This window comes from Apteryx mantelli, chromosome 9 (assembly GCF_036417845.1).
Source record: "Apteryx mantelli isolate bAptMan1 chromosome 9, bAptMan1.hap1, whole genome shotgun sequence".
In the NCBI taxonomy this organism is placed as follows: domain Eukaryota; kingdom Metazoa; phylum Chordata; class Aves; order Apterygiformes; family Apterygidae; genus Apteryx; species Apteryx mantelli.
This window is the reverse complement of record NC_089986.1, coordinates 2,152,188-2,179,650: the sequence shown is the minus strand read 5'-3', so window position 1 is coordinate 2,179,650 and position 27,463 is coordinate 2,152,188. Positions and strand designations below refer to the sequence as shown.

General features: G+C 37.3%; 1 protein-coding gene across 1 annotated transcript in view; it reads right to left on the bottom strand.

The window, feature by feature from the left end:
- Nucleotides 1–1,516: 1,516 nt before the first annotated feature.
- Nucleotides 1,517–27,463, bottom strand: part of LEKR1 (leucine, glutamate and lysine rich 1) — a 68,595-nt gene continuing 42,648 nt past the window's right edge. Inside the window, exons 6-12 of the mRNA XM_067302223.1 lie at nt 20,274–20,355; nt 15,526–15,603; nt 15,014–15,217; nt 12,041–12,134; nt 8,574–8,726; nt 7,261–7,560; nt 1,517–2,690 (exon numbers count right to left, since the gene is read on the bottom strand). Of these exons, the coding sequence (XP_067158324.1) occupies nt 2,277–2,690; nt 7,261–7,560; nt 8,574–8,726; nt 12,041–12,134; nt 15,014–15,217; nt 15,526–15,603; nt 20,274–20,355 (1,325 nt within the window). The 3' untranslated portion in view covers nt 1,517–2,276. The remainder of the gene's footprint in view (nt 2,691–7,260; nt 7,561–8,573; nt 8,727–12,040; nt 12,135–15,013; nt 15,218–15,525; nt 15,604–20,273; nt 20,356–27,463) is intronic.

Here is a 27,463-nt window from a genome sequence, read left to right as displayed (position 1 = left end):
AGGCTCTTCTGCAATTGGGAAAGGCAAGCTGGCCTAACTCATAGCAGCTCTCAGGCTTCCTGTTTAGCTAAAGCTGAGGAAAGCTGAAAGGTGGATTTTTCAGGCTATAGCTTAGACCTCCACCAAGCTGAGCTTATACTCTCTTGCGACAATATCTGTAGTTGATTCTAACACATTCCAGTCAAATGACTTCTTTAACAGGTTCTTTGAAGTTAATGCATAAAGATTGTAAGTTCAGATCCATTCAATTTGCTGTGTGATTGCAGAGTAACGAAGCCATTTCTATATAGCAGTAGCTATCAGAATAACTTTTAAAACACTGAATTTTGTTGCCTTCTGAATTTGTGAATAGAGGATTTTTAAGCTCTTGGATAAACTCTGCTACCATTGAAATCAGTTACGTTTTACTGATGGTTTCAGTGGGAGCAGAAGTCGACTAAGACTGAGCATGCTTTAAAATCTAGCTCTAGATGCTAAACCTATAATGGCCATTTCTTGCACTGCTTTTATTACATGAAATGTATTCACTCTTGCACCACTGGATTCAGCAAAGCTTTTCTAGTATACTCCTGCATGAGTATAGCAGCACATTAAAGACATGGAACACTGCTGTCATTCTGCCACATATAGAACCATCTCATCACACTGAAATCATGAGAAGGTCAAGGTTCATGGTGTGACTGCAAATGCGTTCAGGCTACACTGTGCCCTGTAAAGAAGCAGCTCCATGACACCAAGTGAACAGTGTGTCCAGGTCTAATCCCTAGAAAGGAGCAGTTAATTTCAGTCACTCTGCTGTTGATACGCACCATCTGAGCATCTCCAAAATTTCCTCCTTTAATTTACCTTCCGTGATGTTCTAGTCCAAGTCACAGCCGACAGTTTCTGAAGAAGATGAACTACAATCTTTTGAGGGAGTGTCTCCCAGGGCCCTGTTTTCACCAATAGGCCTTACTTGCCCTGACTAGCCTTGCCTGGGACACCCACCTACGCACCCTCTACCCATTAGCCCAGGAGCTCAATTTAAGCTCATGCCCAAGCCCCCAGTCCTTGACTGAGCAACATTGTAGGTCTACCTGTGTTCGGCCCTGTTCTCTGCTGACCCTGATTTACTGAGTGGACTTCCCAGACCGACCTTGACCTGCCTCATTGCCTTGTATTGTCTGATGACTGCTGGACTGTCATCAGAACCTCCTACTATCACCAAGCTGGGCTTGGTGATAAGCTTACCTGAAAAAACACCAGGTCTCTGGTGGTGTAGTAGGTAAAATCTCAGAACATATCTGTGCTGGCCACCACCGTTTCACTTAGCACACATGGTGCTCCATATTGACACAAACTACTTTCAAAAGCAGAGCTGGCTTGTCAGACGAGCTGCTATTTCTACGCTCATTTTCCGTCTGCAGTGTTTGCACTCTATCAAAGATGCCTGGGACTTGTTTGGGGTTTTTATGTTCCAAAACAAACCACAGTTCCATGTTTCAAGCGGTAAAATAAAAATATTGATTCTCCTGTGTAACAACTCCCTGCAAACTCCAGCACGTCTACCTTCAAGCTAAAAACGATGCTTAACATAAAGACACTTGTGCGATGAAACTCAAGAGGCAACTGTCTTTTAGACAAACTGTATTAAGTCTTCAACTCCTTGTTAACTACCGTGGCTTGAAGACATGCACACAGAGGGGGAAAGGAAGTTACGGCCCTGACAGTGTTTAGTCTACTTTTTAGTGCTAGAATTTGCCACATTTTCATGCTGAGTAATATATTAGTCCATGACTAGTTAATCTAATTGGCCTAAGCATAACTAGTTGCAAATATAACACCACTCAAGTAAACAATAACAAAAATCTGATTCTAACTGAACAAATCACATTTTTACACCAGAAACAAGCAATGGAATTACACTGGCCAGCACTTGAAATAGAAAAATTACAGTAAAGTGGTTAAGGGAAAATAATAGTTGAAATTGGCAATTATTTTAATTACACCTATTGAAGATGTGCTCTTCTTGGAGTAGTAATACTTTTCTACTTTTCTCATCTTGAAATGTAGATAGCATTTAATTACATTGATAAGCAATGGATAAAGAAACATTATTGCATCAACAGTGCACATATACACAAGTTTAACTTAAAACTGAGTTGTAGAAATGCATGAATTGCATTTGGTAAGATTTGGCCCCAAGGCTCCACAAGTAAATGGTCATTTAATGCACTGAAATGATTTCCACGTGCTCTACACACATGCTAATGAACTGTCCTTGGCATTTTTAGCTATCAGAGCTGACTCAGTTGTCTTCTTATAACTGCAGCAATTCTGCTCCTGGATTCGTTCAGCGAAGATGCCCTTCCTCTTGAAGGATGTGGTGGGGTTAGAACTGGCAAACGCACACTACCATTGCTGTTACGCTTATTGGAGGTGGGTGCCTTAGGAGCTCTTGAAATACCAAACTGTCCTGAGAGATTGATTTCCTTCCCGGAGCTGGGGCTTGTGCGGCTTTTCTGTCCGTAATTATTGACCAGGGCAGCACAGGAGGTTAGGCTGCCCTGGGTAAGAGAACACTGTGATAACGGGAAGTTTCCACTGAGCTTTTTTAGTTCCAGTACTTGTTCCCTGGCTTGAGTCAAAGCTTCAGTCAGCTCATAGCGTTCCTCACACTCTCTGCGCACTGTTTCCTGGAGAAGAGTGTTCTGCAAACAGAAACAAACACTTGCGTTATGAAATGCTATTAGTCAAAAGCGTGCCTATTAAATTCCTCAAGTCTAAGGGCGGGGTGACTGGAGGACACTTGTTCAAAAACGACATGAACCGATGCATGCAGATCCTTCAATACCTCATATTATTTTCATTTCTCTGAAAGTTGCTCAAAGGACACATATCAAAATGTACATACCCTTCACCCTCTCAGAAGACAGTGGAAAACCTGAGGTAGGTTATCAGAAGTTACTTCAGATCTCCTGTCCCATCTTCTAACTAGGGGGAAAACAGGGAATTCTGTTCTTGGAAAGGAAAAGCAATGTATGGAGGGGAAAAAATGACAACACTGAAGTTGATGCCCATCTTTGATCACCATACAGCAAGGGTGGTGAAGGGAAGAGGGGAATGTGACAAAGAGCAGAGACAAAAAAAAGGAGGAATAGGGCGGAGAAGGAGAAGACGACTGGCTTTTTTATCTTGGCTGTCAGTGTGCCAATACTTTATATGCCCAGCACAACGACATGGAAAGAGAGGAAGAACAAAGAACAGGTGAACAAAGAAAGAACATAGGAGCTGGGGATGCATGTCTTTCCATATGATTACAGGTCATGTGAATGGAAAAACATCTTAACACATAGGGATGGATGCTTACTAATGATGCTTATGTAGACAAAATAAATCTACAGTGCCTAAATGCCTACTGTTGTTTAAAAAAAGTAGTTATGCTAACAGGAACAAAACCCTCAAGTGCAGACTGTTCATAATAAAAAATACAGTTAAAATTTAAGCTCTCATAAAATGGATTTGCCAAATGTCTGTGAGGTCACTTGTCTAATTGGTATGCACGTTCTCCAAAACAAAACAAAACTAAGACAAGAATGTTGACCAATTCACAATATTTGGGAAAAGAAAGTTCTGACTGGTTCAGAAGGGAGAGAATGTACATGGAGCAGAGGGTACTCGTGCATGAGGATGTATATGTAACACAGATGAGGGATGTGAGGAGAGCAATACTAGGTGTTCTCAAAGGAGACCGTAGCTATAAGCAATATTTATATCCCAGGACTGATAGTTTATTAATTACTCAATTTTGCCCTATCTGATAAGTCCCAAGAAATCTGTAATCAAATACAACAAATTGGTGCAGTAAAACATTTCTAATCAATGCTTCAGTTAAGTTAATGTATAAATTAGATACAGGCTATAGTACAGGAGCAAAAACTGCGACAGCAAAGAAAAAGCAGTCCTCAAACTTATTCTGAGGTAGCAGACAACTTATTTGTTAAATAATCACAATTTCCTCTATGTGAATACAGCTAGTCAGTGCTGGGAAACCTCGCATGACTAGAATCCCATCTTGTAAGCAATCAGACTGCAGTGATTTCAGTTAAATGGAGAGATTCTCACTGAGAGGGAGGGCTCGTAAAAATAGGAGCTGATTCTGTCCCATAGACAGGAAGAAAAAAAAAATTGCTGAAGAAGTGCTCAGTGACCCATACTGTTATTGTAGTCATTCTCAGGAACAAAGTTATGAACTATTACCAAGAAGGGAACCTTATAAATTAAAACTGGAAACCCTGCAAATCTAGTTTACAAAACTACATTTAAAGGATAAAATAGATAACAGCAGATATAAAAGCTGAGAGAGCAAATATGAAAAGCATGTTAACACAGCAAAACTTGGGAAATCACGTGGAAAATCTCAGTATTGACACAAAAATAGATCTTCAGTTTTAATAACCTTTCTGTAAGTGCTTTGGGTCTTGTGTTGTAGAACCTGTTCTTTTCAGTGGTAAAAATAACTGCTTTAGGGGATTTTATGAAAAGCTAAGAGTAATCCAGGAAGTCAAAACTATTTTCAACCCAGGCAGGGGGAGCCACGTTTACTCTGTCGCCAGGACTGGCTTCACCAGTGTATTGCATGCAGAGGAAACGCACCAAAAACACCGAGCCCAGCAATCGCAACCATGCAGCAGGGCAGACTGCGGTACCTCCTAGCAGTGAAGATATATTTGGCATTCACGAATGCATCAAAGGCACTGGCAGTTTGTGCCTTGCTACTGTTCAAACTTATTTATAGTAATGTGACAAAGTTTGGGTGTTACTATGTCACTTCATTATGAATAAGATATCCAAGAAGTTATCTTTTTCTGTATGGTAAGTAATTGTGAATTGATTTTTGTGAATGAATTCTTTATTGATCATTATTTCCCAAATAATTTGGATAAGTTATTTTCAGTCTAGTGGTTCTCACAAACTGTTCACCGTGATTATTGATACCCACATAATATGGGACTGGTATTAGCTCCTGACTAGACAACTGAAACTGTTTCAGTGTAACACAAGTCCCTTGGTACACTATGTAGAACTTGTTCCTGATGCTAATTTTCTTGGTTTCCAGCTGAAAAAAAAAGTAAATAAATAAAAAGCAAAGGACAACATCATTAACTTAATTCACAAAAATAAGAACTACTCAAAAGCACTAACACAAGCAGAAAATATCCACACACATACTTTCCTAATTTTGCTCTTCTAAGCAAGTGATTGTAGTTGACACAAGGAGGTATATGAACACGGAAGGAAAGGATTTATAAAGACAGTCTCTCTCTGACACAGAGAATGATGAAGTAAAATAGAGAATATTCTCAGCATGGACAACCCCACTGCCTGGACACAAACGTTTGTATGTAAACCTCTTCAGTGCTATAAAAGTAGGAGCTGTAGGCAGGATCAGATCACGTATCACCTTGAAGTGAGGACAAATATTTATATCTGAAATTCTCGATATGATTATGACAGTGTATATATACAAGGCAGAAAATGTGATAAGAAAGATAATCTTGATGGTACTTTTTTGACGTTTTGAAGAGAGAATACTGCTGTCAGTAAAGTCAGGGCACAGAAATGTGTTACCTCCAAATGCAAGGTGGTAAGCTCTGTCTAGCCAAAAAGAGGTTTTTAAAACTATTAAATTTTGTGTGTTCCTTTCAAAACCTGAAAAATTATGGAGAAAACAAAGTGCATTGTTGCCCAATTATATTAAGTCAGATTTGAGAATTTTATTTTGGTTAAAGCACCTGTGGTAGTAAATATTGGGTAGATGACAGCAAAAAATAAATTCAAAGGAAGAAGTAATGCACTAGCAGCAATCGAAGAGTGGAAACACAGAAGTTTTGTTTAGGCTATCTAACCTCTGCACCAACTGCATGTGAAGAAGCCATTGCAAAAGGGACATCATTATATGCAAAAGTAGAAATGGGACAGACAGAAATATCCAGAATGATTTATTCTCTGAATATCTAAGTCTAATGAGAGCTTAATAAAAGAAGGTTAGATATTAGCTTCCCTGCCATGCAGAGGGTCAGTGACAGTCCATGAACCAATTTGGAAACTATTACCTGAAAGTCTGAGGAACTATCATGGTGTAAAGTTTATCATAAAACTAGTTTCAATTTTCAACCATTTTATCTGACCATTTCCTAATATAATCAGAGAAGGAACTACGCTTAAGAGTGGGAAAAAAAGAACATATGAAGAGCTAGGGGAATCTCATGACTAAGGATAACACCCTGTTCCTTATCCTACTAAAGTTCCTTATCAGTATTTGAAGAAGGCCTATCTTTCTAAGGCTCTTTTCCATTATTACATGACAGAATGCCTGCCAACATCCTTCTAATTTCACTAACACAACGATTCTGAACCTTTTCACAGCAAAAATAAACACCAGTCCAAGACCTAATTCATTTTAGAGTTTCATTTTCATTGTTTACCAATTTTTTCTGCTATTAATTACTTGGGAAATTCCAGTCTAATCTTATCTACGGTCACTGATTTAACTTTTCACATTTCTCATAGAGTAGTATGGCTCTTCCTCCTCCCTCCCATTATATTCCAAACATTCAGCAAATGGCTATGGTAAGAATATCCAGCAGTCAAATTTCTCTCCGCATTTGATTCTTTTTTTAGGCATTCCTACTTTACAAAATGTGGATTTACTGGTGGGAGGCAGGACAAACCCACAATGGGATGGCACGATATACACACGTTCTCCCAAGGTAAAAGATGCAACCTCTCCTCCCTGTCCCTTTGAGATCAGGACTGTGTCCATTCTTGTTTATATTGACAGTATGCAGTTTTTTCTAACAAATCACCTCCAAAATAAGCAAGATAATGGGGAGGAACCGTCATGTTCTAAAAATAAGAAATGTCCATGTTTTCTACTTTGAAAACATGAAGAACCCTTTATGTTTATACTCACGTTTATGTAGCCTGATGTAATGTGAGGCTAGAGACTAAAATCTAAATATCTTACAGGACTTGAAAAAGGTTGTTTTTTTTTTTAATAAAACAATAGCTGAAAGACTTGCCTAATTAAAAATTTCACATATTTTGTGATACTTTCTCTTTATGAAATTGTCATGGATTTGCTCTACAAACCATTAAATTTTAAAGAACTTTCAAACTGTATGTACCAGGGTCCAAAAATATATGCTTTGAAAGAGTTGTAGAAATCACATGTCTCTAAGTAAAAATAGAAAGGCATTTCTTCAGTCATGTTCCTACCTCCTCTTGAACTTGACTCAAAGTGTGAATCAGCTGGGTTCGCTCCTGTGTTAAGTTTTCCAGTTCATCTGACTTCTGTTTGATTTCTTTCCTCATATTATCCAAAAACGATTCATTATTGTTCTTCTCCATCTTCAGCTGAAATTCAAGCTCAGTAATTAGTGCTTTCAGACTCTGAATATCTTTTTCCTTATCTTCATCTTTCTCTGCAAGCTTGACCTGGGCATCTTGTAGCTTCTTTTCAAGAATTTCCACTTCCATCCTTAAGCTATTGATGGCACTGGATATTAATTCAGGTATCTGCATGACAAATATTGCATTAGTCTACATTCAGTTGGTTTCTTTAGATATGTAGAATTAAGTATCAGACGAATGTTAACTTCAGAAGAAAAATGCAAATGTATACATATAGGTCCTCACAGATATAAAAAAATGCTTTGAATTTACATAATATCTTCAGAGGATATCAGAGATCTCTACATGTACCAAAACTCAGGAAAAGAGAGATTAAATAGTGTGTCCAAGATCAAACAAAGAAATAACTATGTAAATGGGAAAACTTAATTTCTTTACAGCAAGCCAGTATTTCTGCAGGGTTTTAAAATCATAGTCAAATTACTGTAAATCAAGTCAAATGACTTGTAAAGTGAACTATATTAAACTGTTATTTTCAGCTCTTTAAAACATGGTGTAGTGTAATGCATTTTAAATGTAATTTCATTGAATTTCTTTGATTTTCCAGATATCTCAAGGAACATGTTAAACCCATTGAAAACTAAGGTTACAGGCACAAATTTCAATTTCTCTATAAAACTTGGAAAACCCTAGATCTGGGTAACTGGGAATGGCAAACTGTGCGTGACGCAACAAGCAATGGAGACAAGAGAAGCAGGTTACTGACCACTGGAAGTTAGTCCATAAGTGCCGGATTAATGCGGGAAGGGAGAAAACAGGGCTGACGGATCTGTAACAACCTGTCATAGTCTGAAACAGTCCAAAGCCTTTTAAAAGATGACTTTGTCATTATAAATATAATTAGCAGCAACACTGTATGGACATAGATGAACTCTGGGAAGGAAAAACCTGAGAAAAGTAAGAACTTCCACAACATTTAACTTTAACTGGAATAATTACTTCTTAGACTGTTACATTTGAAAAAGAGTGAACTATATGCAATATACCAAGATTGGGTGAAATGTCATATCATGTAGATGAAGAACTACACAGAAAGAGATTTTTATGCTATAATATATAATTTTTCAAAGGCTTACATTATCTACTGCCACAAAAATTTTCTCTTGAGTGTTACACACCTGCTTCTGGAGCTCTTCTTGATCTCTCTGATATTTTGTGATTAATTCTTGGTGTTTTTGTCTCTCAGTGTCAAGTTCCATTCTCGCTTCTTCCTTGACTTTAAGAATAGCTTCTTTGTGTTGTGCTTCACCTTTAGCCAGGTCAAGTTCCACCTAGGAAACAAGTGTTTTTTAACGGTATGTACCAACTTATCTTAAAATACCTTCCAGATTCCACACTACCATAATTAAGTGATGTGAACTTTGGCAGACTCAGATTTTGCATGCTAACCACACATAACTGAACGACTGCAATTACTAGACTCTGGCAATTAAAAGCTCTCACTTCCCCTTGACTCACGGTAGTACGAAAGTTTCCTGCTCCCCACCGAATAGCCTACCTGAGTCATATCTGGCAGCCCCAGGAAGATGTTTCACAAACCCTACGGCATCTCAAGTGGTGCTAGATGCCTAAGCTCAGGCAGCTGAGTCTCACTCCAAATCACTGTGAAAATACTAAATTCTAAAATCTTTAGCTGGTTCTTAAGATAGATGCCTTTTTTCTGGAAGCGCTTGCTCAGTTAGTAAAACTCTGCTCATTATTATTTTCAAAGGCAGCAAATATATTTCACAGTAAATGACATATACTGTACTAACAATAGGCCATAAGCTGAATATTAAAAGTATGAAGATACTAATTCTATCTTTCTTATAAAATCATTTTTTGTTCACGCTATGCCATTCAGTTTTGTCAATGAACAACAATTCACCATATGAACTGTTACTATTTGTTTGCTCCCAAGGATCAAACTCAGACAGCACACACACTTCATCTGAGCTATCTTACAATTGTGGAATGTGGTACACGTTAGTCCTGCATTTCTGTTTCCTCGCATGTGTTTCCACTAAATCTAGTCTGTTCTAAGTATCAAACACCTAGCAGAAGGAGGATGTACAGGAATTCCAAGTAAATCCCACAGAAGTTCAGTTAGTATCGCACAATGTTTTTCTCTCCAGGCACTGGCCCATACAGGTAACGTAGAGGCAGCGCTGCTGACCCCAGCTTCAAGTCTCAGTTAAATGCAACGCTGAGCTTCCAAAGCTAAAGGAGATGAAGGAGGCAGTTCACAACTGCCTCACCTTGCTTTACAGTCCTGACATCACTGCATCGATGGCAGGCACCTGGGACACCTTCAGGTCCAAAAACTGGAGAAATTTAAGTGAAAGAACTGCAAATTCTGGATAAAATATTCCAGTCCTTAAGGCACCACAATATGCACTTAATATTATAAATTCAAATTTGAAAATTCAGCAATGATTTCCTCAAAATAAAAGCCTGGATTTTGAAGGAAATACTGAAGGTTGTATTTTGAAAAATATTTTCACTAAACCAGCATGCTAATATTGTATTACTGCAGGCTGAATTCTAATAGATTTACTTGTAATGTGCTAAAAGATTATAAACACTATGGTAAACATGTACAACACTATGCTAATTACTTAAAATTATTAAAATCAGAAAACCCAGAATGAGCTTAACTATAATGATCTAATTTCATACACTAATTATGAGCAAAAGTATAAAAAATCCCCCTAACTCTTTTTGAGGAAAAGAAAAATATTCACAGTTCTGGGCACGGAATAGGCACAAACCCCCCACTCTGAATTAGCTCAAAACTGGTATATCATAAGACCCTCAAAATAGAACACGTTATTATTATTATTATTATTATTACTATTATAGCATTATATATGTATCTTCTACATCACTAGATAAAAGAATTAGGTTTCTAATTGTAGAAAATCATAGGATTCAATGACTCCACATTATTCTAGAAGCAAATTATGTGTTGGAGGCTACTTGATTGCAAAGGCTAATAAAATATATCAGCGGTATAAAAAACTGAACTCAATTTGAAGATTATAAAAGCATTTTTTGCATTTAAACACTTGATGTTAATATAGCTGGTAACCATAACAGGAAATAAAATGGTAGCTGGTCTTCAAAGACCCTGCTTTACTTGAAACCACAGAGACTACTAGTTGCTTTAAAACCACTTGCATGCCCCTCATTAATTAAATACAAAAAATTAAATACAAAACAAATGTTTTCATAAATTTAAAAGTTTTATAAAAAAGAGAATTGTTATGTTTGTTCCATCACATCAATTTAAGGTTTATTTGTTTTTTTAAATATAAAGCTGGAACATTTTATACTTATGCAATAGCACACTATCCAAAGAAAAAGATAACTTTGTCACTTTGTCACATTTCTGATTCTTTTGTCTGACAAGAACATTTTTAGAGCACTTGATGTTCACATTTTAATAGCTGTGATTCCAAAGATGCAATTGCTCTCTATTACTAGTAGTAGTCTTTATCTTAATTTCAGTTGAACAATATATTGTGATTATGCAGAGAGTGTGACCTCATTCTAAAATTATATCCTCTGATAGAGAGATTAAGAAGTTTTAAGAGAAATGTAACTGATCTTAATTGCTAATAGACCAAAAATTTTTCTAAGACTAAATAAAATTTTCAGACACTTACCACACACTGAACCAAAAAACATGACAATGAAAATTTTAATTACAAATTTTATAAGACTTGAATCAGAAAATTCAGAGTTCCTGTTCAATACTATTTCTAATTTTTCCTTTACAGTTATTTTAATAATGTCTTATATTCATTTTTTTTTAATTCACTTTGTGTGAAAGTGTTTCAGATTAAAACAAAGTTTACATGCCTATAGTTTATGGTAAATAAATTTCCAAATCCCAGTAAGACCTAACCTGTAAGCAGAAGGGTCTGTGTTCTCTCCGTTTTGAGAACAATGCGCAACCTTATTTTTCCTGTGAAAGTACTTCCAAGATTAAATTTATGCTTTTCTATGCTTCTTTCCTAGATTTGTCTGGACAATGAACGTAGACGCTGATGTGTACACACACATAATCCTGGTGCAGGGCTCATAACCCAGACTGTCACACAAAAAGGGACGGGGTATGTTGCATAAGTACATTCACCTCCCTGGAGCTTCTTTAGGGCAATGACCTGGAAGACTGCACACTTCCCACCGGATTCTGCCCTTTGGTATACAACAGGAATGCAAGTTGCTTGCAATATCGGCGGTTCAGTGGGCTCACGTTCTGCTTCTCAAACCTGGGCTTTCAGGGGGTTGCACTCTTAACACAGACACTTCACAAACACCCGGAAACCTGGAATGCCTGGATCATACCTGAACATCGGCCAAGGCTGCAAATGCTCATACTAGCTACTTTTCACATTCAGTTCTGACCTATGTAGAGAGATCACCCATTAAAACTTCTCGTATAAAGAAGTTACTTGTTATGTTATTTGTTTGAAGTTACGTCTATTGACATATTTGCACTTGAGGAGAGAGATATCTGACTTAGCACACAGATTCATGACAGCTGACTGGAACTAAAGAAGATAAATGAAAACTGTGCCAGCTACACATCCAGCATTACCTTTTCCCTCCAGTTATCTTCATTCTGCACCTTCTGTCTTAATGTTTCCTGCAGGTGCTCTGTTCTGTTCTGATGAGAAATCAGCATTAACTCCCTAGAAACCACAAAAACTCATATGTAAATATGTGCTCTGCCTAGACTGAGGGTATGCCGTTTTCTTGCAATTAAGCCCTTTGTGACAAGGGCTCATCTCTTCCTCTTTGTTTAGTACTCAGCACAGTAAGTCCTTGCAATCCTGTCCGGAACCCCGAGGCACAACAATAATCGCTATTTAGCATTTGCATAATACTGTCACATGCTTTAGGAATTTTATTCTTTTAAGAAAAGAATATAGTTGATTTTTCTTCCAAACATATTTATGTAAATCTTAAATATCTTTATATTTCTCAAGTCAAATTTTGGAGAACACTAAATAACTGCTAAAATATTCAAAACAAATTATTATATTTAATGAACTCAAAATATTAGTATAATTAATTTAAAAATGGCAACAGGTTTTGAATTAAAACCAGAGTGGTTGCTATTGTTAGGCACCGTTTGTTATGTGAGGCTTGTAGAACAAGAGCCCTGGAGAGTTTAAATTCTTGTACCTTAATTACAATTTACATTACATTAAATTGCAGCTTACCAACTCTAACAACTCGCGTATCCAAACTTTAAGTAGATGGGAAGTAGTCTTAAATTAACATGTAACACGTTTTTACGCAGGTACTCAGGTACAGCGGATATTCAAACCCTTTAAATCTGAAGACAGGTTAATGCCTCTTGGTGCACATCACTGTCTCAGAAAACGCTTTATCTTCTTCAAAAGCCACTTTTCTGAATTTATTTCCCCATTCCATACCATTCAAACAAATAAGGTACTGCCATGTCTTTGGCCTTACGTAGGGGACAGCACTTTCTATTTTGCCAATACAAGACAGGCTGATTTATCAGTAACTGAAAATTTATTAGCAAGACACTTCCGAATAGTAACACCAAGCCTGTGATAGTTATAAACAAATCTGGACAAGCAGAACACATTCAAAGCAAAAAAAATTGGGATTTATGTTCTTAAGTGGAGAATTCTTAAACAAATGCCCACAAATTTGATGCCCTCTCAGAAAATATGAGCCTCAGAAGCTCAGTGCTTTATTTTCTACATTTGAAAATTACAGGGAAAACGGAAGCTTCATTAATACTTGAGAACCTTCAAAATAAGACTAGATTTGTGGGAAGTTGTCCACAAACTTTAGTGAATACTAGGTCATATCCTATAAATAAGCATATTGCTACATTTATAGCATTGTTGCAGTTGGTAAGTTCCTAATAATGTGAGTTACAGGAATTTGAACTTTCCAAGGCTCTTGCTCTGCAAGCCTCACATAAGAAACAGTAACAATTGCAATAAATGAGTGTTTTGATTTGGCTTGAATTGAAGCCCTAGATTTTAAAACAGGGCTTTTTTTTCTCCTTTTTTGCTTTATAGACATTTTGTTTTTCATTCAAGTTTTGTCCATACTCAAATAATTTTAAAAAGCCATCCAGTGAACTCCAAAATTTCAGAATATGATTTCAGGGCTGTCAAGGCTCTCAGCGTTTTGCCCATCGGAGTAAAATAAGGCCTTCCGGGTGGCAATGACAGGACAGAACTGCTCTGAATAGAAAGGCAAAACGGTGACCTCGGAATTCAGGATATACAGCTAGAAACAGCAGGTCTTTGCCCACTCTGCCCCGTTCCCGTGGCCAGGCTCCTCATACCCTTGTCCGGAGCCTCTCCTCCTAGGTCCTGACGGCCACCACCGGAGGGGCTTTTCAGTCGTGCACACCTGGAACTCAGAGGCTGCCATAAACCCAAACAGACTACGCTATAATTCTTATGTTCAGAACAACCGCGGTGCCAAGGCTTAAATACAGTATATCCTGTTAATAAGCTCAGTGATGACTTCTGCCTGTGTGAAACAAGAATTAAAAGAACCTTGGCCCTTGGGAGGAGACAGAAATTCTCATCCAACATTTAAGGGTGAAATTTTGCTTTCGAGCAGTTACTGAATAATTGTCCCCAACAGAAATATATGTACTTTTCTTTGAAGTACCTAGGAATGGCCAACAGATTATATTACCCAGTATAACAATTCATATATTCCTATGATCTCCCATGCACTTTGAAAGGTTGATATAGCCAGTTCTATCCTATAATAAAGACATTTTTAGAAAGCAAATTATGTAATTAATGAACATGTGACATACTTGTTTCAATAACGTTAGCTGTTTCACTGAACATAATATCTAACTTTGCATGCACCTCAATATTCTACTATTTTACATGCATATAAATGTTGAGATCTGTCCCTGATATTAGAATTAGGTTGGAATAAATTGGAATGGTAATGGAATGAAACAGAAGAGTAGGACAGTAGAATTCTCATGGAATAAAATTATTATTGCAATACAGACAATTTCACAGGAACTTGCAACATCTGTGTAAAAAAGTTGGGAGATTTCACTTAAAACTGCACTACATTATGTACTTAAAATATTCTTTACTGCAGACTTTCTTTTTGATCTAAATCCATATTTTTCTTAATTTGTCTCATTTTTGCTACGGTAAATTGCTAGCTTTTATTACAAAGACTAAAGGGAACATCACTGATAATGAGGAAGATGAAACTGTTCATCACTTCCTTAATGTTTTGTTTTTTCACTAGTCTCAAGGTTAAAGTTGGCTTTTTATTGCATTGCAATAACTTGGAATATAGCAATATCACTAAAAACTATGAACGTTCCTTTTGCTTAAAAATTTATTGGTCCGTGACAGCTATTCCAACACCCTTGGCACAAAGTATGCCTGGTGTTTTACAGATGCTTGTGATAAAAGCAAGAAACGTTGAGTATCTGGCAGAGGAGGAACGTTTTATTTTTAATAAATTTCCAAAAAGAAAAATTAGGCTGAATGTACAGTCAAATTACATTATCTATGGTGACTCTGTTTACCTTTCTTGTTTCAACATCACCACCTCTTCCTCTGTTTGTCTAAGAAGAGATTTAAGCGTTTCTATTTCACTTTCTGATCGACCGGTTCTTCTTTTTAGATCTTCTTCCTTCCTCTCTTTCTCAGCCACTTCTTCCTGTAAATGTTTGCATACTTGCTGGCAGATTAATAGTGATTCCTCCTTTTCCTTTAGCTCTTTTGTAAGTCTACAGATGAAATAAAAATGTATGAGCATCATAGTTATTATATTCTTATTTACAGACAGAAACTAAATGGACTGAATTTGTACAATGTTAGACAAAAAAAGAAAAAAGAAAACAGAATGTTAGACAAAAAAAGTACAGTACCTATTTTTTTTTTTTACAAAGGTAAATCTAATGACTAATACAAAACTAGAAACTGAAAATAGTAAAAAGTGACTGTATAAAAGCTATACTAAAATCATAAAATTCTTTGCTCTCATCATTCAGAAATGCATCTATGTTATATTATGCCACAAAATTTCAAAATTTACCTTGATTCAGAAATTCCATTTTCATATTTCATTTTTTTCAGTTCGTTTTGACAGACATCAACTTCTGTTGATTTCATCCTAAGAAAACGTTAAAAAATGCACATTTTTCCAAATAAACGATAGTCTTTACTTATGCAATAACTTGAACATCATTTATTAATTTATTATCTAACTTGTATTTTCTATTTTAATTAAACACAAAATCCTGAACAACCTGCTTTAAATTGTCCCTGCACTGAGAGGGGTGGATCATTTCCAAACTATATCATCTTACGATTCTGTGAGTCTAAAAAATGTTTTATAGGTTGTCTTTCCCTCTGCAAATTTTCAGATAAATAAATCTAAAGAGCAAAAAACATGAAAGATAAACATATTTCAATTTCTGCCTTAACACACCATAGTATTTAATGCATGTAATTTTAAGTATGTATTTTTATGAAATCACTATATGGGATCACGCACAGAACAACAAGTGATGTTTATGTGTTTGAGAGATACTCTGTTCTTAACTGGTAGTCAGTCCTTAGGAGTTGTTGTTAGTGAAAACGGGAGTGAAATTCAAGTTTAAATAAGCAAGCAAAGGGATTACATTTGTACTGTGTAAAAAAGTAAATTGTGAAACTCATTCCTGTGGGATGTTGTGGAAGTGAGAAGAAAAAATGGATTTAAAAAGAGATTAGACGAATTCATCAAAAATCGTTTTTCTAACATTATTAAACTTCTGTGACAGGATGCAACCTCTGACTTCAGTAGTCTCTAAACAGACTGTCAGAAGATATATTAGGGGAAGGATCATTTCATACTCGCTCTGTTCTTACTTTTTTTCCTAAACATCTGCTGATAGCCACTGCTGGAAACAGGATACAGCGGAAGATGAACTTTTGGTCTAATTTATTGCAATGGTTTTTGTGTTCATAAACTTGGAATAGTCTTCCATTAAAATTTCTAATTATAGACCTATACGAAATGAATTAGACGTCTTGCTGCTAGCTCTCACTAGTAATAATAGCACGTCATATTTGTGCTAGGATAGTCCACAGAGGGTCCAATTAAGATCGGAGCCACATTGTGCAAGGCAGGTAAGACTGTCCCAATCTCAATCTAAGCAGGCAAAGCAGATGAAGGGCTGGCGCATGGACGTGCAGCAAGGTACCGGAGCAAAGAGCGGGGCTGTCTGCCCCCGTGCTGCCTTACAGCTCCGCGGGCCGGCGCGGCTCGCTCCTTTTGGGAGCACGGAATTGTGGTGAAAGGAAATTCATTAAGCGAAAGGTGCAAAAGACCCTGAAGTGAGGATACAGAGGTGGTAGAGGAAGGAGAACAGGGGGCTGCGGAAGAAGGTGAATTGAGGCCAAACTGAAGAGGCTGCAAAGAAAGGAGTACAGGTCTGCTGGGACGAACAGCCTAAACCAGAGAGGAAATTATTTCCGAGAGTAATCTGAAGCGCTTTGCTTCTGATGACATCTGATGGGGTTTCAAGCCCCATCCACACAGTTCCTTAGTGCTTATATCTAAGATGTTTTAAGAGCGTGTCTCTAAATGGGAAAAAATTGGATGTTGTTAAATATTTTGCTTGAGAAAGCAAGGAGTTTAAGAAATACACCAATATTTCAAAGAAGAGGTTTTTCAAAATGTCCAGTTAATCCTGATACATATTTTACTAACAATTCCAGATGGAAAATTAGACTGTTCCAAAAAGTTATTTATTGTAATTGAAGAACCAGACCACTGATACAAGCGTGAAACCGTAGCATCTTAAAAATTCCTTAAATCTTTGTCTACACCTCCTACAAATTTACAAAATCTCCTAACTGCAATCTGATCGTGATTCCTGTGGTGACCATTTCTATGGCCATCATCTCAGTTAATAACATAAAACAAGGCCACTAGTCACTAGAAGGGATGCTGCTGCTTCAGTAGCCTTTGCATCTATACCTCACTGCTTTCTATTTGTGAATAAGGCAGAAAATTAGTAACATTATTCTAAGTATTCCATTGAAACTCTTATTTTTTGTGAAGACTAAATAGATTACTGCCGATTACATTTCTTGATGATTATTGGACATGAACAATCTCCCTCCCACATAACAGCAGTCCACAGTCCTGCAGAAGAATGAGTTGGGTACAGAGATTCTGACCAAATGATAAATGAATTTAAATTTTTAATTACAAAAAGAATTCATTCTTCTTTCTACACAAAAATTGGATTTATGTCAACCTGCTCGTTTTAAAATAAATATCTCTTCACCTTAATACAAAAGAAGACTCATAATTTGTATTTTTGAGTCTGCAAGTGAAAAGGACAAAGATAGAAAATTAATATTCTCAGAAAAATCTACAGAAGGCAAAAAGCAGATAAAGAGTTCCATTAGTTCTATCTAACATTCTTAAGTAATACAATTTACATTTTCAATGTAATCTCAGACCAATCTAGGATCATAGTTCTTGTTTCGGCCAACAAGAAATTATAACCTTGCAACACTGATGAATGTTTCAAGTAAGATGTGGATAAAAATGAACAAGTAACAATTTAGTAGGTAAGAGGGCTGGAAACTTTGAAGGTTTCTTGTCATTATGTCATCATTTCACCAATTAATAACCATGGTTAAACCTCATATTTATATTTAAACAGATATAGAATATGTTATTTTATTAAATTGTACCCATATTACATTGAAATTTTAATATTACATTTGGAAACACTTTAGTGTGTATATAACTGTGCTCATGAAATCTTTTTTTCATACTTACACTTCCATTATCATTAAAATACTTTGTTGCTAAGCATTCTAAATATTTGCAACTTTGTTATGATCAGATTCTCTGAATATAGGAACTGAAAACAGAAAGTACATATCATAAAAGAATCATTTAAATTTCAGGAAAACCTATAAAAAAAAAAAGTGATAATAGCTGGTGTTAAGATTGGCCTTACTAGTTCATCACTCCTGAGTTTAATATTTCAAACAGTAACATTTATTTTCATTACTGTGTTATAAAAGCTGATGCTATTTCTAAATTATTTTCTATTCTAGAAAGCAAGCAATGTGAATTTTAAATACAGAAAAGCACTCAGGTCTTTGATCCTACAGCTTTTAAAAATGATGAGAAAACTCTCATTAAGGACCATAATTTAGTTAGGAAGAGACCTCTGGAGGCCATCTGATCCAACCTCCTGCTCAAAGCAGCGTTAACTAGATCAGGTTGCTCAGGGCCACGCTCAGCTGAGGTCTGAGTATCTTCAAGGACTGAGATGCGCCAACCTCTCTACGCCCGTTTTGCAGCGTTTGATCACCGCATGATGAAAAAGCTTTCCCTTATATCCAGTCAGAACATCCCAGGTTCCGAGCTGTACCCATTTTCCCGTGTCCTACCACTGTGCTCTTCTGAGAGGAGCCCACCACGATGGAAAGCAATCCCGAACAGAAAGCAAAGCGGAGTCAGACTCAGTAAATGATCCGGGCCACACAGCTACAGCTCTGGATTTGGGGTGCCTAACACAGCTCCTACTGCGGTCAGCGGAAAGCAGCCTCAGGGCGAGAGGGAAGCTTTGGAAAATGACATGACTCCACCGCGTCCCCTCTCCTCGGCCATCAGCAGGGAAGGTGGTCGGTAGGCCACACCTCACGTGGCCCAAGCTCAGGTGAAGCTCAGGTAAGCTAACAGCCTCCTCCATATATGCCAGAGAAGATACAAAACCCCGAGGCTCCAGCTGAGCGCTTTTCGCAGTCGCATTACCAGCTCCTTCCTCCTTTCCCTCTTTGAAACAGGATTGCGTTCTTTGAAAAAAATAGATATGTCACATTGTTTTTTCCATTCTTATGTTTAAAAACTAACCCAGAAGAACAGTGTGCAACAGCACAAACAATGGTTAAAAAGAGGTGTATCCTCTCCCCTTATTTCCTCAAGTTTTGATAAAGGGCTCATTTCTTCCCTCCCTTCACTTTCGGACTACGGCAGAAGTAGTGGGGCCTTCCTTCCCCCGAGAGCGGGACCGAACACGGAGCGCTGCTGCCAGCGACACCCGGCACCTCCCCGTGCCAGGACGGGCACTGCTGCGTGACGGCGGCACGGGCCAGTGGTTTCAGACGTGCTTGCTCTTGCTCAGGCTGAGTTATTAGCAGCTCTGTGATGAGCGCTCTCTCCTCAGCCAGTGTGCTTCAACAGCTCTGACATGTATTTGATGATATTTTCTTTTTTCTCTGTTAATTTAGATTTTTCATACTCTTATCTGAAACCATAGGCATAACACAGTAAAATCACAAATCATAATAACCTACTGATGTATGTGAAATATTCACAGTAAATTTACATTTGGTAAAAATTAAAAAAAAATCGTAGTCACTGATCAAATAATAAAGTTTCTGAATAGTCTTATTACACTCTTCCCTCCACCCCAAATCTAGAATGTGAGCTACTTTCCACATACGTTTCTAGTCCATAAGTTAAGCGGGCTCACAAAGTTTATCCTAAACTTGAGTATTAAATGAAGTGTCAGATATAGCTGATTTAACCCTCCTCTTTGCTGTATCATTAAACACAGCTGGAGAAAGAAATCCCTACTTCCACAGACATGTTCAGGCAGTTACGAATACAGACTATTTAATATGAAGACAAAATATTTTCTCTATTGGTCATAACCTTCTCAAACCACTCGGACGAGCAGCAGTGCAGTTCTCTCTCTTTGCAAGAAGCATGCAATTACAGCTTTAGGCACAGATGCGGAATAGTCAAGCAGATGAAAGTCTTACATGAGCAGCTTTTTGTAGTGGTCCATTTCAGCTGTTACTTTCTGAAGCTTGAGTCCAATTACCTCTACTTGATTCGTTAAATCTGAAATTAAAACACATCGGTTTCATGTCTGTATTTATATTAAAATAATTAACTTTTGTACATGTCGTGTTTATTTGCATCTCAGATATGTAGCTCCTCATTCCCACATACGAGCTTACCAACTCAAACAGGCAAGCCAGTTCATTCCAGCACACGCGGATCTAAACAATGCAAAATATCCATCCCTGTAAACAGTACAGTGTTATGATTTTTAATATTTGAATTGATTTGTCACTGCTTACAACCATACAAGCCAGATGCTTACATTTCCTTAGGAATAACAAATTACTTTTACTGAAAAAGTTGGAAAGATGTTGCACTGCTATAAATTTAATTTTAGAACAGTCTTTTAATTTTTATTCTTATGCTAGCACAGATTGAATTTATATTACGAAGCTGGTTTGATATTATTAGATTTTTTTTTTATTCTACCAGGAAATATCAAATTAAACTAATTGTAAATGCATAATACTTTAAATCATAAAAACAATTGCACATAATACTGAGAGCAAAAGCATGCGGGAGGCTGGACAGGAAAATAAGCTGCAAATGCTATTTCATATAAAATATTGAAATTGGCCCAATGCTCCTACATATTTTCTCTTAGACTTTCTTAGACAAATGTTATTGTTTTGAACACATTATCCATCAGTTTCAATCAGCCGTTGTCCTTTTCCAGTATGAATTCCAGTCCTTTTCATCTATATGATTGGGTTAATTCTTTTTTTTTCACTTGGAAAAAAAAAAATCTTCCTAAGAAAATACTAAGTAATGATAAAAGTAGTTAAATATCACTCATTCTGTACAGTCACACTTAAATGAAAAACTGACAAATTTACTCCTAACAGACACTGCAATGCTTTCGATTTATTAGCTTTCAACCCTTTTAGTAATCCTGGTCTCTTCAAGCATGGTTTTGCAGTGAAGACAGAATTCAGTTCTGCGCTTTGAAAAGAATCAACTATTTTGTTGCACACCGGCAATAAGCGTGTGTTATGCAAAAATACAGCCTTGTTAGAACAGAATGAATTTTCTCACCATTTACAAGTAAATCTGTTAATTTGTTTATGCGTGCAAACTACTTTTAAAAGCTTACTTAAAATCCTTTAGTTATATATATTAGACCATTTTGTCTCAAACAACAAATACATTTGTATACAGTTATACATCAAAGAAATCTCATCTAGAGTTTTACCTGTGGCACACTAGTATACAATCTTAAAAATTAAATCTGAAATCTTAGCACAGTAATAACTTAAAGATTTGAAGCCCATAACATAACAGCATGAACCTTAATCTGACTCTGATCCTCATGAACATATCTAAATATGTCCATGAACAATGAGAGCTGGCTTTCAAGAAAACGTAAAACTGATCTGAAATCAAAGTTCTTTCTACAAAAAAGGCATACCCCTGGAAACAGGGTAGGACAGAACATTGCAATGAACCTAGAAATGAAGAAAAAGCAAGAATTTTCCTCAAAACGCAGTAGCAAACTAAAACAGCTGACTTCCTCTCTAGAGGTAAATTCTACGTACACAGAGAAGCAAAATCCTCAGTTTTCAAAACCTCTCAAATATCCTCCAAGAAGCCAAATCTAATGTTGATTCATATTCTTAAAGTTATTATTTATGACATGAGAACTTACTGAATTTTTGTAACTTTTACTATGTGCCTATTTCAATGGAAAAAGAGGTTTTGGAACAAAAGACTTTTCAGTTGTCATCAGTCATTTGCTGCAACTATTATGACACTGGATAATCACAGAGCAGGAGTATTCACCCAGGTTTTCAGGTACCAGTTTTGGAAAATCTAGAGTCCATAATGATATGCTGTTCAAAAAAATGGTATTCTCAAGATTATGCAAGTAATTTAGCTCATCTGGAAACACAGGTGAAAGCTCTAAGAGAAAAATCGAGACTGAAATATTTTCCTATGGGGAAAAGCGGACCTTTTCAGTATCACCACGGATGCAGCAGGAAGCACAGCTAACTTCGGCTGGAGGCCTCTCCAACCGGAGAGCAGAGCCTTTTCTTATTTTCTTCCCCTCGATGACCCTGCTTCACTGTTCGCATGCTCTGTATTCTTTTTTTCCATTTCAGGGGCTATTATTTCTGAAGTAGTCTACTTTCTCATGTTGCTCTCCAAGTCTCCAACCTCCACTATCATCCGCTATACCAAATCATCTGTCTCTTTTTCCCCAGAGTATTGCGGGTCATGCTTTATAAATAAGTGACCACTTGTGATACTACAGCAAAATAACACGACAGTGAATAGAACAGTCAAAGGTATGCGAAAATTCACTCCAATTTTTTTTTTTTTAATATGAACTCCTAGAAGATTTTGAATCAGTTTATTTGCTTCAACAGCTTTTTCCCTAAAGGGTATGGGCTTTTTAGTCCCTTTTTAAGAACTTGTCCTATCACTGGGTGACCAGTTGTCCACAAAAAATAATTCAACATCAGAATAGTATACTTTTTAAATAAGAATATATTCTTAATCACTGGCCAGACAAAACCACAGGTTTAACTTTATTTTTGCCAATTTTACGGATGTACCAGTACTTCTGCACTAAATAGCAGAAGAACACAGCCCTCCAAACTCTGCTCACTGATTTCTTGAAGAAATAAATGTGCAAATGACACTTTGACCATTTCTCAGAAGACTCTTAGAAAGGACACTTAGAAAAGAGAACCTCCTAGCAGCACAGAGGTATCATCTTCTCCAAAATGATTTCATTGCTCTGCACAGTAACTGCACGTTCTCACACAGTGCTGCCGTTGTGGGGGGCGAAAAGGGGAGCAGCAGGTGCCCTAGGATGCCCTTCTTACCTGCCTCACCTACGGCTCGGCTCCTAAGCAGCTGTGACACTTTCTGAGGATGCAGCATGGGAAGGAAGAGGAGAACAGTCCTCACAGTTCTGTGGTGAAACGTATTTTTATAAATATGAAAAGTAGCTTATATTTTTCTATGTAAAACATCTGTTTTTATGAAAAACATTCTAGTTCAAAGTTGTAGAAAGAACTATGTGAAGCTGGGGAATCTGTAACCAGCACTCTCATTTTTCCATGGAATGTGTTAGCAGGAGATTCACTATAAGCAAACATTTCTACGTCTGACATTATTTTCATGAAATCAAAAAATGGAATATTCATGCATGTTTTCTACACCCCACAGTTTTTCAGCAATAAGTGTTCTAAAAAAGAAGAAAACTGTTAAATATAAAAATTTTCAAACTTACTGATGAGGTTGTTTAAAGGAATTGATACAACTGTATTGCCACTGAAAAAGTCTTATCATTAAAAAGCTAGAATTCACAGGTTAAAATTAATTTTATATATGCTCTGTTGCAATTTCTATTTGACTAATGTGAAATAAGTTCCTGAAGTTTGAATGGAGTGAATATTGCTGTCTTGTAGCATGTACATTATTCATCACAGGTATTCACAAAATATATGGTCAGGGGAGGATAACTGCTCGTCAGAAGCACTGGGAATCACTGGTTATCGTTTTTTAATGCCTTCGCACGAGTGCGGCTGTAAGGCCGACCAAGCTTCCGCTCGGTTCCCTGCATCTGGGCTTACTGCTGAACAGAGGAGCAACGGAGATAAATCAGTGACAACTTCTGACTATTTAAAAACTGTGTTTGTGCGACAGCGCTCTTTGCCAGAACTTCCTCTCAGCTGTTCTAAACCTTCCACGACAAAGCTCCTATTGTAATCAAAGTCATGCAATCACCAAGTTATCTAAGGTCTGTTATCAAAACCGCACAATAGACACCAACCAACGCCAGGACGTTTGTTTTTCAGAGCTGGGTATCCTTGCCTTTCCTAACGACAGGAAGCGGTGGCCAAGTACGCTCAGGACAGATTAGACCACCTGCAGGCACTTTAGTTTACTTTACTTTCTTCAACTGGGCATTCTTCAGTAATGTATTGTTCTGTACAGTTTTCCAAAGCTAAATAATTCAACTTTAATTTCCTGTCATTCATCCTGACACTGGCTTATTAAGTAAATGGCTCTGAATGCCTACAGAAAAAGGGGGAAACCTTGGCTTCAAACACCAAGCAGATGTTAGACTGAGCATGTGGGAACAATCTAAAACTCATAACAGCAAATTCTACTGCAGTGTGACCGCTTTGTTAAAGCAGATTAAATTAAGATCAAATTACTGTAGATCAACAGCACAAAAAGGAGAGCCGTTAGCCTTTCCTCACGTGGGGAGTGCGAAGCTCTCAGGGCAGCTTTTCACAAACACCTGATTCTGACAATTACTTTTAAAAAATCTGTGATTCTAGAAGATTTCTGGCAATTATCAGTAAGCGGGGCCTTTTTCCCTGTCGCTAGATGTGGGAGTATGGAAATGAGTTCTGGAATAAAGGGAAAGGAAAGGGACGATGCTTATTTTGCTTCTTGTACTTTGGGTGGTCTTTCAGCTCTTTTTTCTTTTATTCAATTTGTTTTGGGAAGTTTTCACAATGACGGAGCACTGGATAGAAGTTTTTCATGAATGAATGGATGGATTCAATTATATGACTGGTTTCTGCAAGTCTTGGCTACAGAGAGTTCCCACTCAAATCAACAGGAGCTTTTCAGCAGAAACTCAGACTGAGCAGAAACCTACAGAGACTGAATAAAACCACTTTCTATTGGGTTTGAAGGACATAACAAAAATGAGGAAACTAATACGGGTAATGGAAATGCAAATAGAAACTTATGCTGAGAACTTGCTAAATAAAGAAAAATACTATATTCAAATACTTAAGTAACAGTGTTCTCTAGTAATGCAAACAAACATGTTATGCAGAACATAAGCAAAATCAACGAAAATCATTCATGCTTTGTAATATCAGTTGATACTCATTTAAAAGTTTTAAGAATATTTATTTTAACCTCAGCATTACATTTTAAAGAAACTTCAGTCCCGGTCAGTTCTGAATCAAATCCATCTCAATATTTTTCATGTTTAATTTTATTTATCTTTGTGTCTCACAATTTATCTTACTACAGTCATAAACTATGGAAACTTGCTGCTAGAAGTGACTTTTCATAGCATCAAAACCAGTTTTTACTTCTAGGTATATTTCTAAGTACACGCTAGACACTTTCCAGACACAGGACATCTCATTCCAGGCATTAAACAAGAAAAGACAGTTTTTCCTGGATCCTAGGTAAAACCCTAGAAAATAGTTTGTTTGATCATTTTTACTGTCATTAATCCATTCTTCTAAAGATCAGTTGAGGTTTGTTTCATTTCATTTTTTCTTTTTTTTAATTGGTCATTAGGGGAAGGAGGACTGGGAAAATCAGCGTAACAAGCCTTTTGACCTGGATAAAACCTCGCTGTATTTAGTATATGCTTTTAACAGCATCTTCTTCTTTTCAATGACCATTTCTACTAAACATGAAAATTGGACAGACTTCTTTAGTGACTATTCACCTATTTTATGAAATGGCAGAGCAAGGGAGGTTCTTTGAGGCCCATCCCATAGCTGGTGCATGTGAACCTAATGACACTATGACGACAGAGACTTTTGGTCACCAGTAGCCTTTCGGACATCACATGCAATCAATACTGCCTTCAGAAAGGGACAAAAGAGGTAAGAGAAGAGACTGCTTTAGCTACCACCTAGCATCTTAGCAGCATCATATTCTCTCCAGAGTGAGACTTTGTTGTGAGGAGGACCGAGACTGTGGTGGCACAGCACAGAGCACACACAAAAAAAAACATCTTGAAGAACCTAAGTTAGTAACTGCTTCTTATCTGTGTGACTTCCCGTTTTTATATGGTCCGCGGTGCCTGGAAAACACCAGGCGCTGAGCCTAACTGGAAATGGGTTGCAGCAATTTAGCCACCCTGTTTGCATCCTAGCCAGACACTCGGCCAACAGCACGGTGTTGAGTAAAGGCCCCAGTTTCTGCTTTGTGAATAGCAACAACTGGTAACGTTTTCAGTGAAAAAAACAATGTGAAATACACTCACCCTGGGTGAGCAGTGACTCTGGAAGCCATCAATTTTCCAGCTAATTCACAGCAGATTCACAATGATATCAGTTCAAAAGAATGTATGATGAAGCTGTGCAATTTTCTACTTTTCCTGCAAATCCTACCAAAAATCCAAGATACTTTCTGAAACTTTTGGTCTTATCTAAATAAAAGGTTAGGGTTTCATGCACATATAAGAAAAGGAAGACTACTTGCCAATAACTAGAGTCTCTGGAGAGGTTCATTTGCCCAGCTCAAACAGCTCAAACATGAACTGACACTGAAGATGTGCAGAGCTCCAGGCACTACTAGAGACCTGTCTGCCTTGGCAGCACCCGCTCAGTTGCTGGTTGAGACACAGCTCTGCCCGCTTATGTCAACGGTGGTCATGGTACAAATCTATCTCATAACTATCATTAAGTCTCTCGTCTAAAATGATCGTGCCTACCTAAGAATAAATACATGTCTACAGAATTTATCTACTTTCAATTTCAGAAATCGAGTCCACTTCTCACTACATCTTTGGGGATATCAAACTAGTGGATTTGCTACTTTTTAGCTAACTACCACACCACAGCATATAGAAAATGGGACAGAGAGAAAGCAGTTTCTTTTTCCTTTTTTTTAAAGCATTGTTGGGAAAAAACTGGCAGATAGTTCAGTTTAAATAAAACAAACAAGATAAGCTCTGACTCATTATACTGGCCACTGATGAGAAAGAACTGCTGGGGCAATCCCATTTATGTCCCCACTGAGGGACAGAAAGGACGTGCAGGCTGCACGTGCTGCCTGCACAAGTCTTGCCGCCCAGAAGTGTCCAGCCTGAGTGCACACGTACCCAGCAGTGAAACTTATGTATGCAGGATTACTTGAAGAAGAATCACAGATTAAAGTACTTTTACTTTATGAAATTTTATGAAATTCTAATCGTGATTCAGCCAGTCAAAGATCCATAGCAAAGTTAGGGACCTCTCAAAGTCACGTAGCTCAACCTTTGCTCAAAGCAGTGCTATTGACAATATCAGACTCCGTTAGCTGTGGTTTTACTCTGTCAAGTCTTGAAAAATGGAGATTCCACTGGCCCTCTGGGTAGCTTCTTCCCGTGCTGTACTACCTTCGTGCC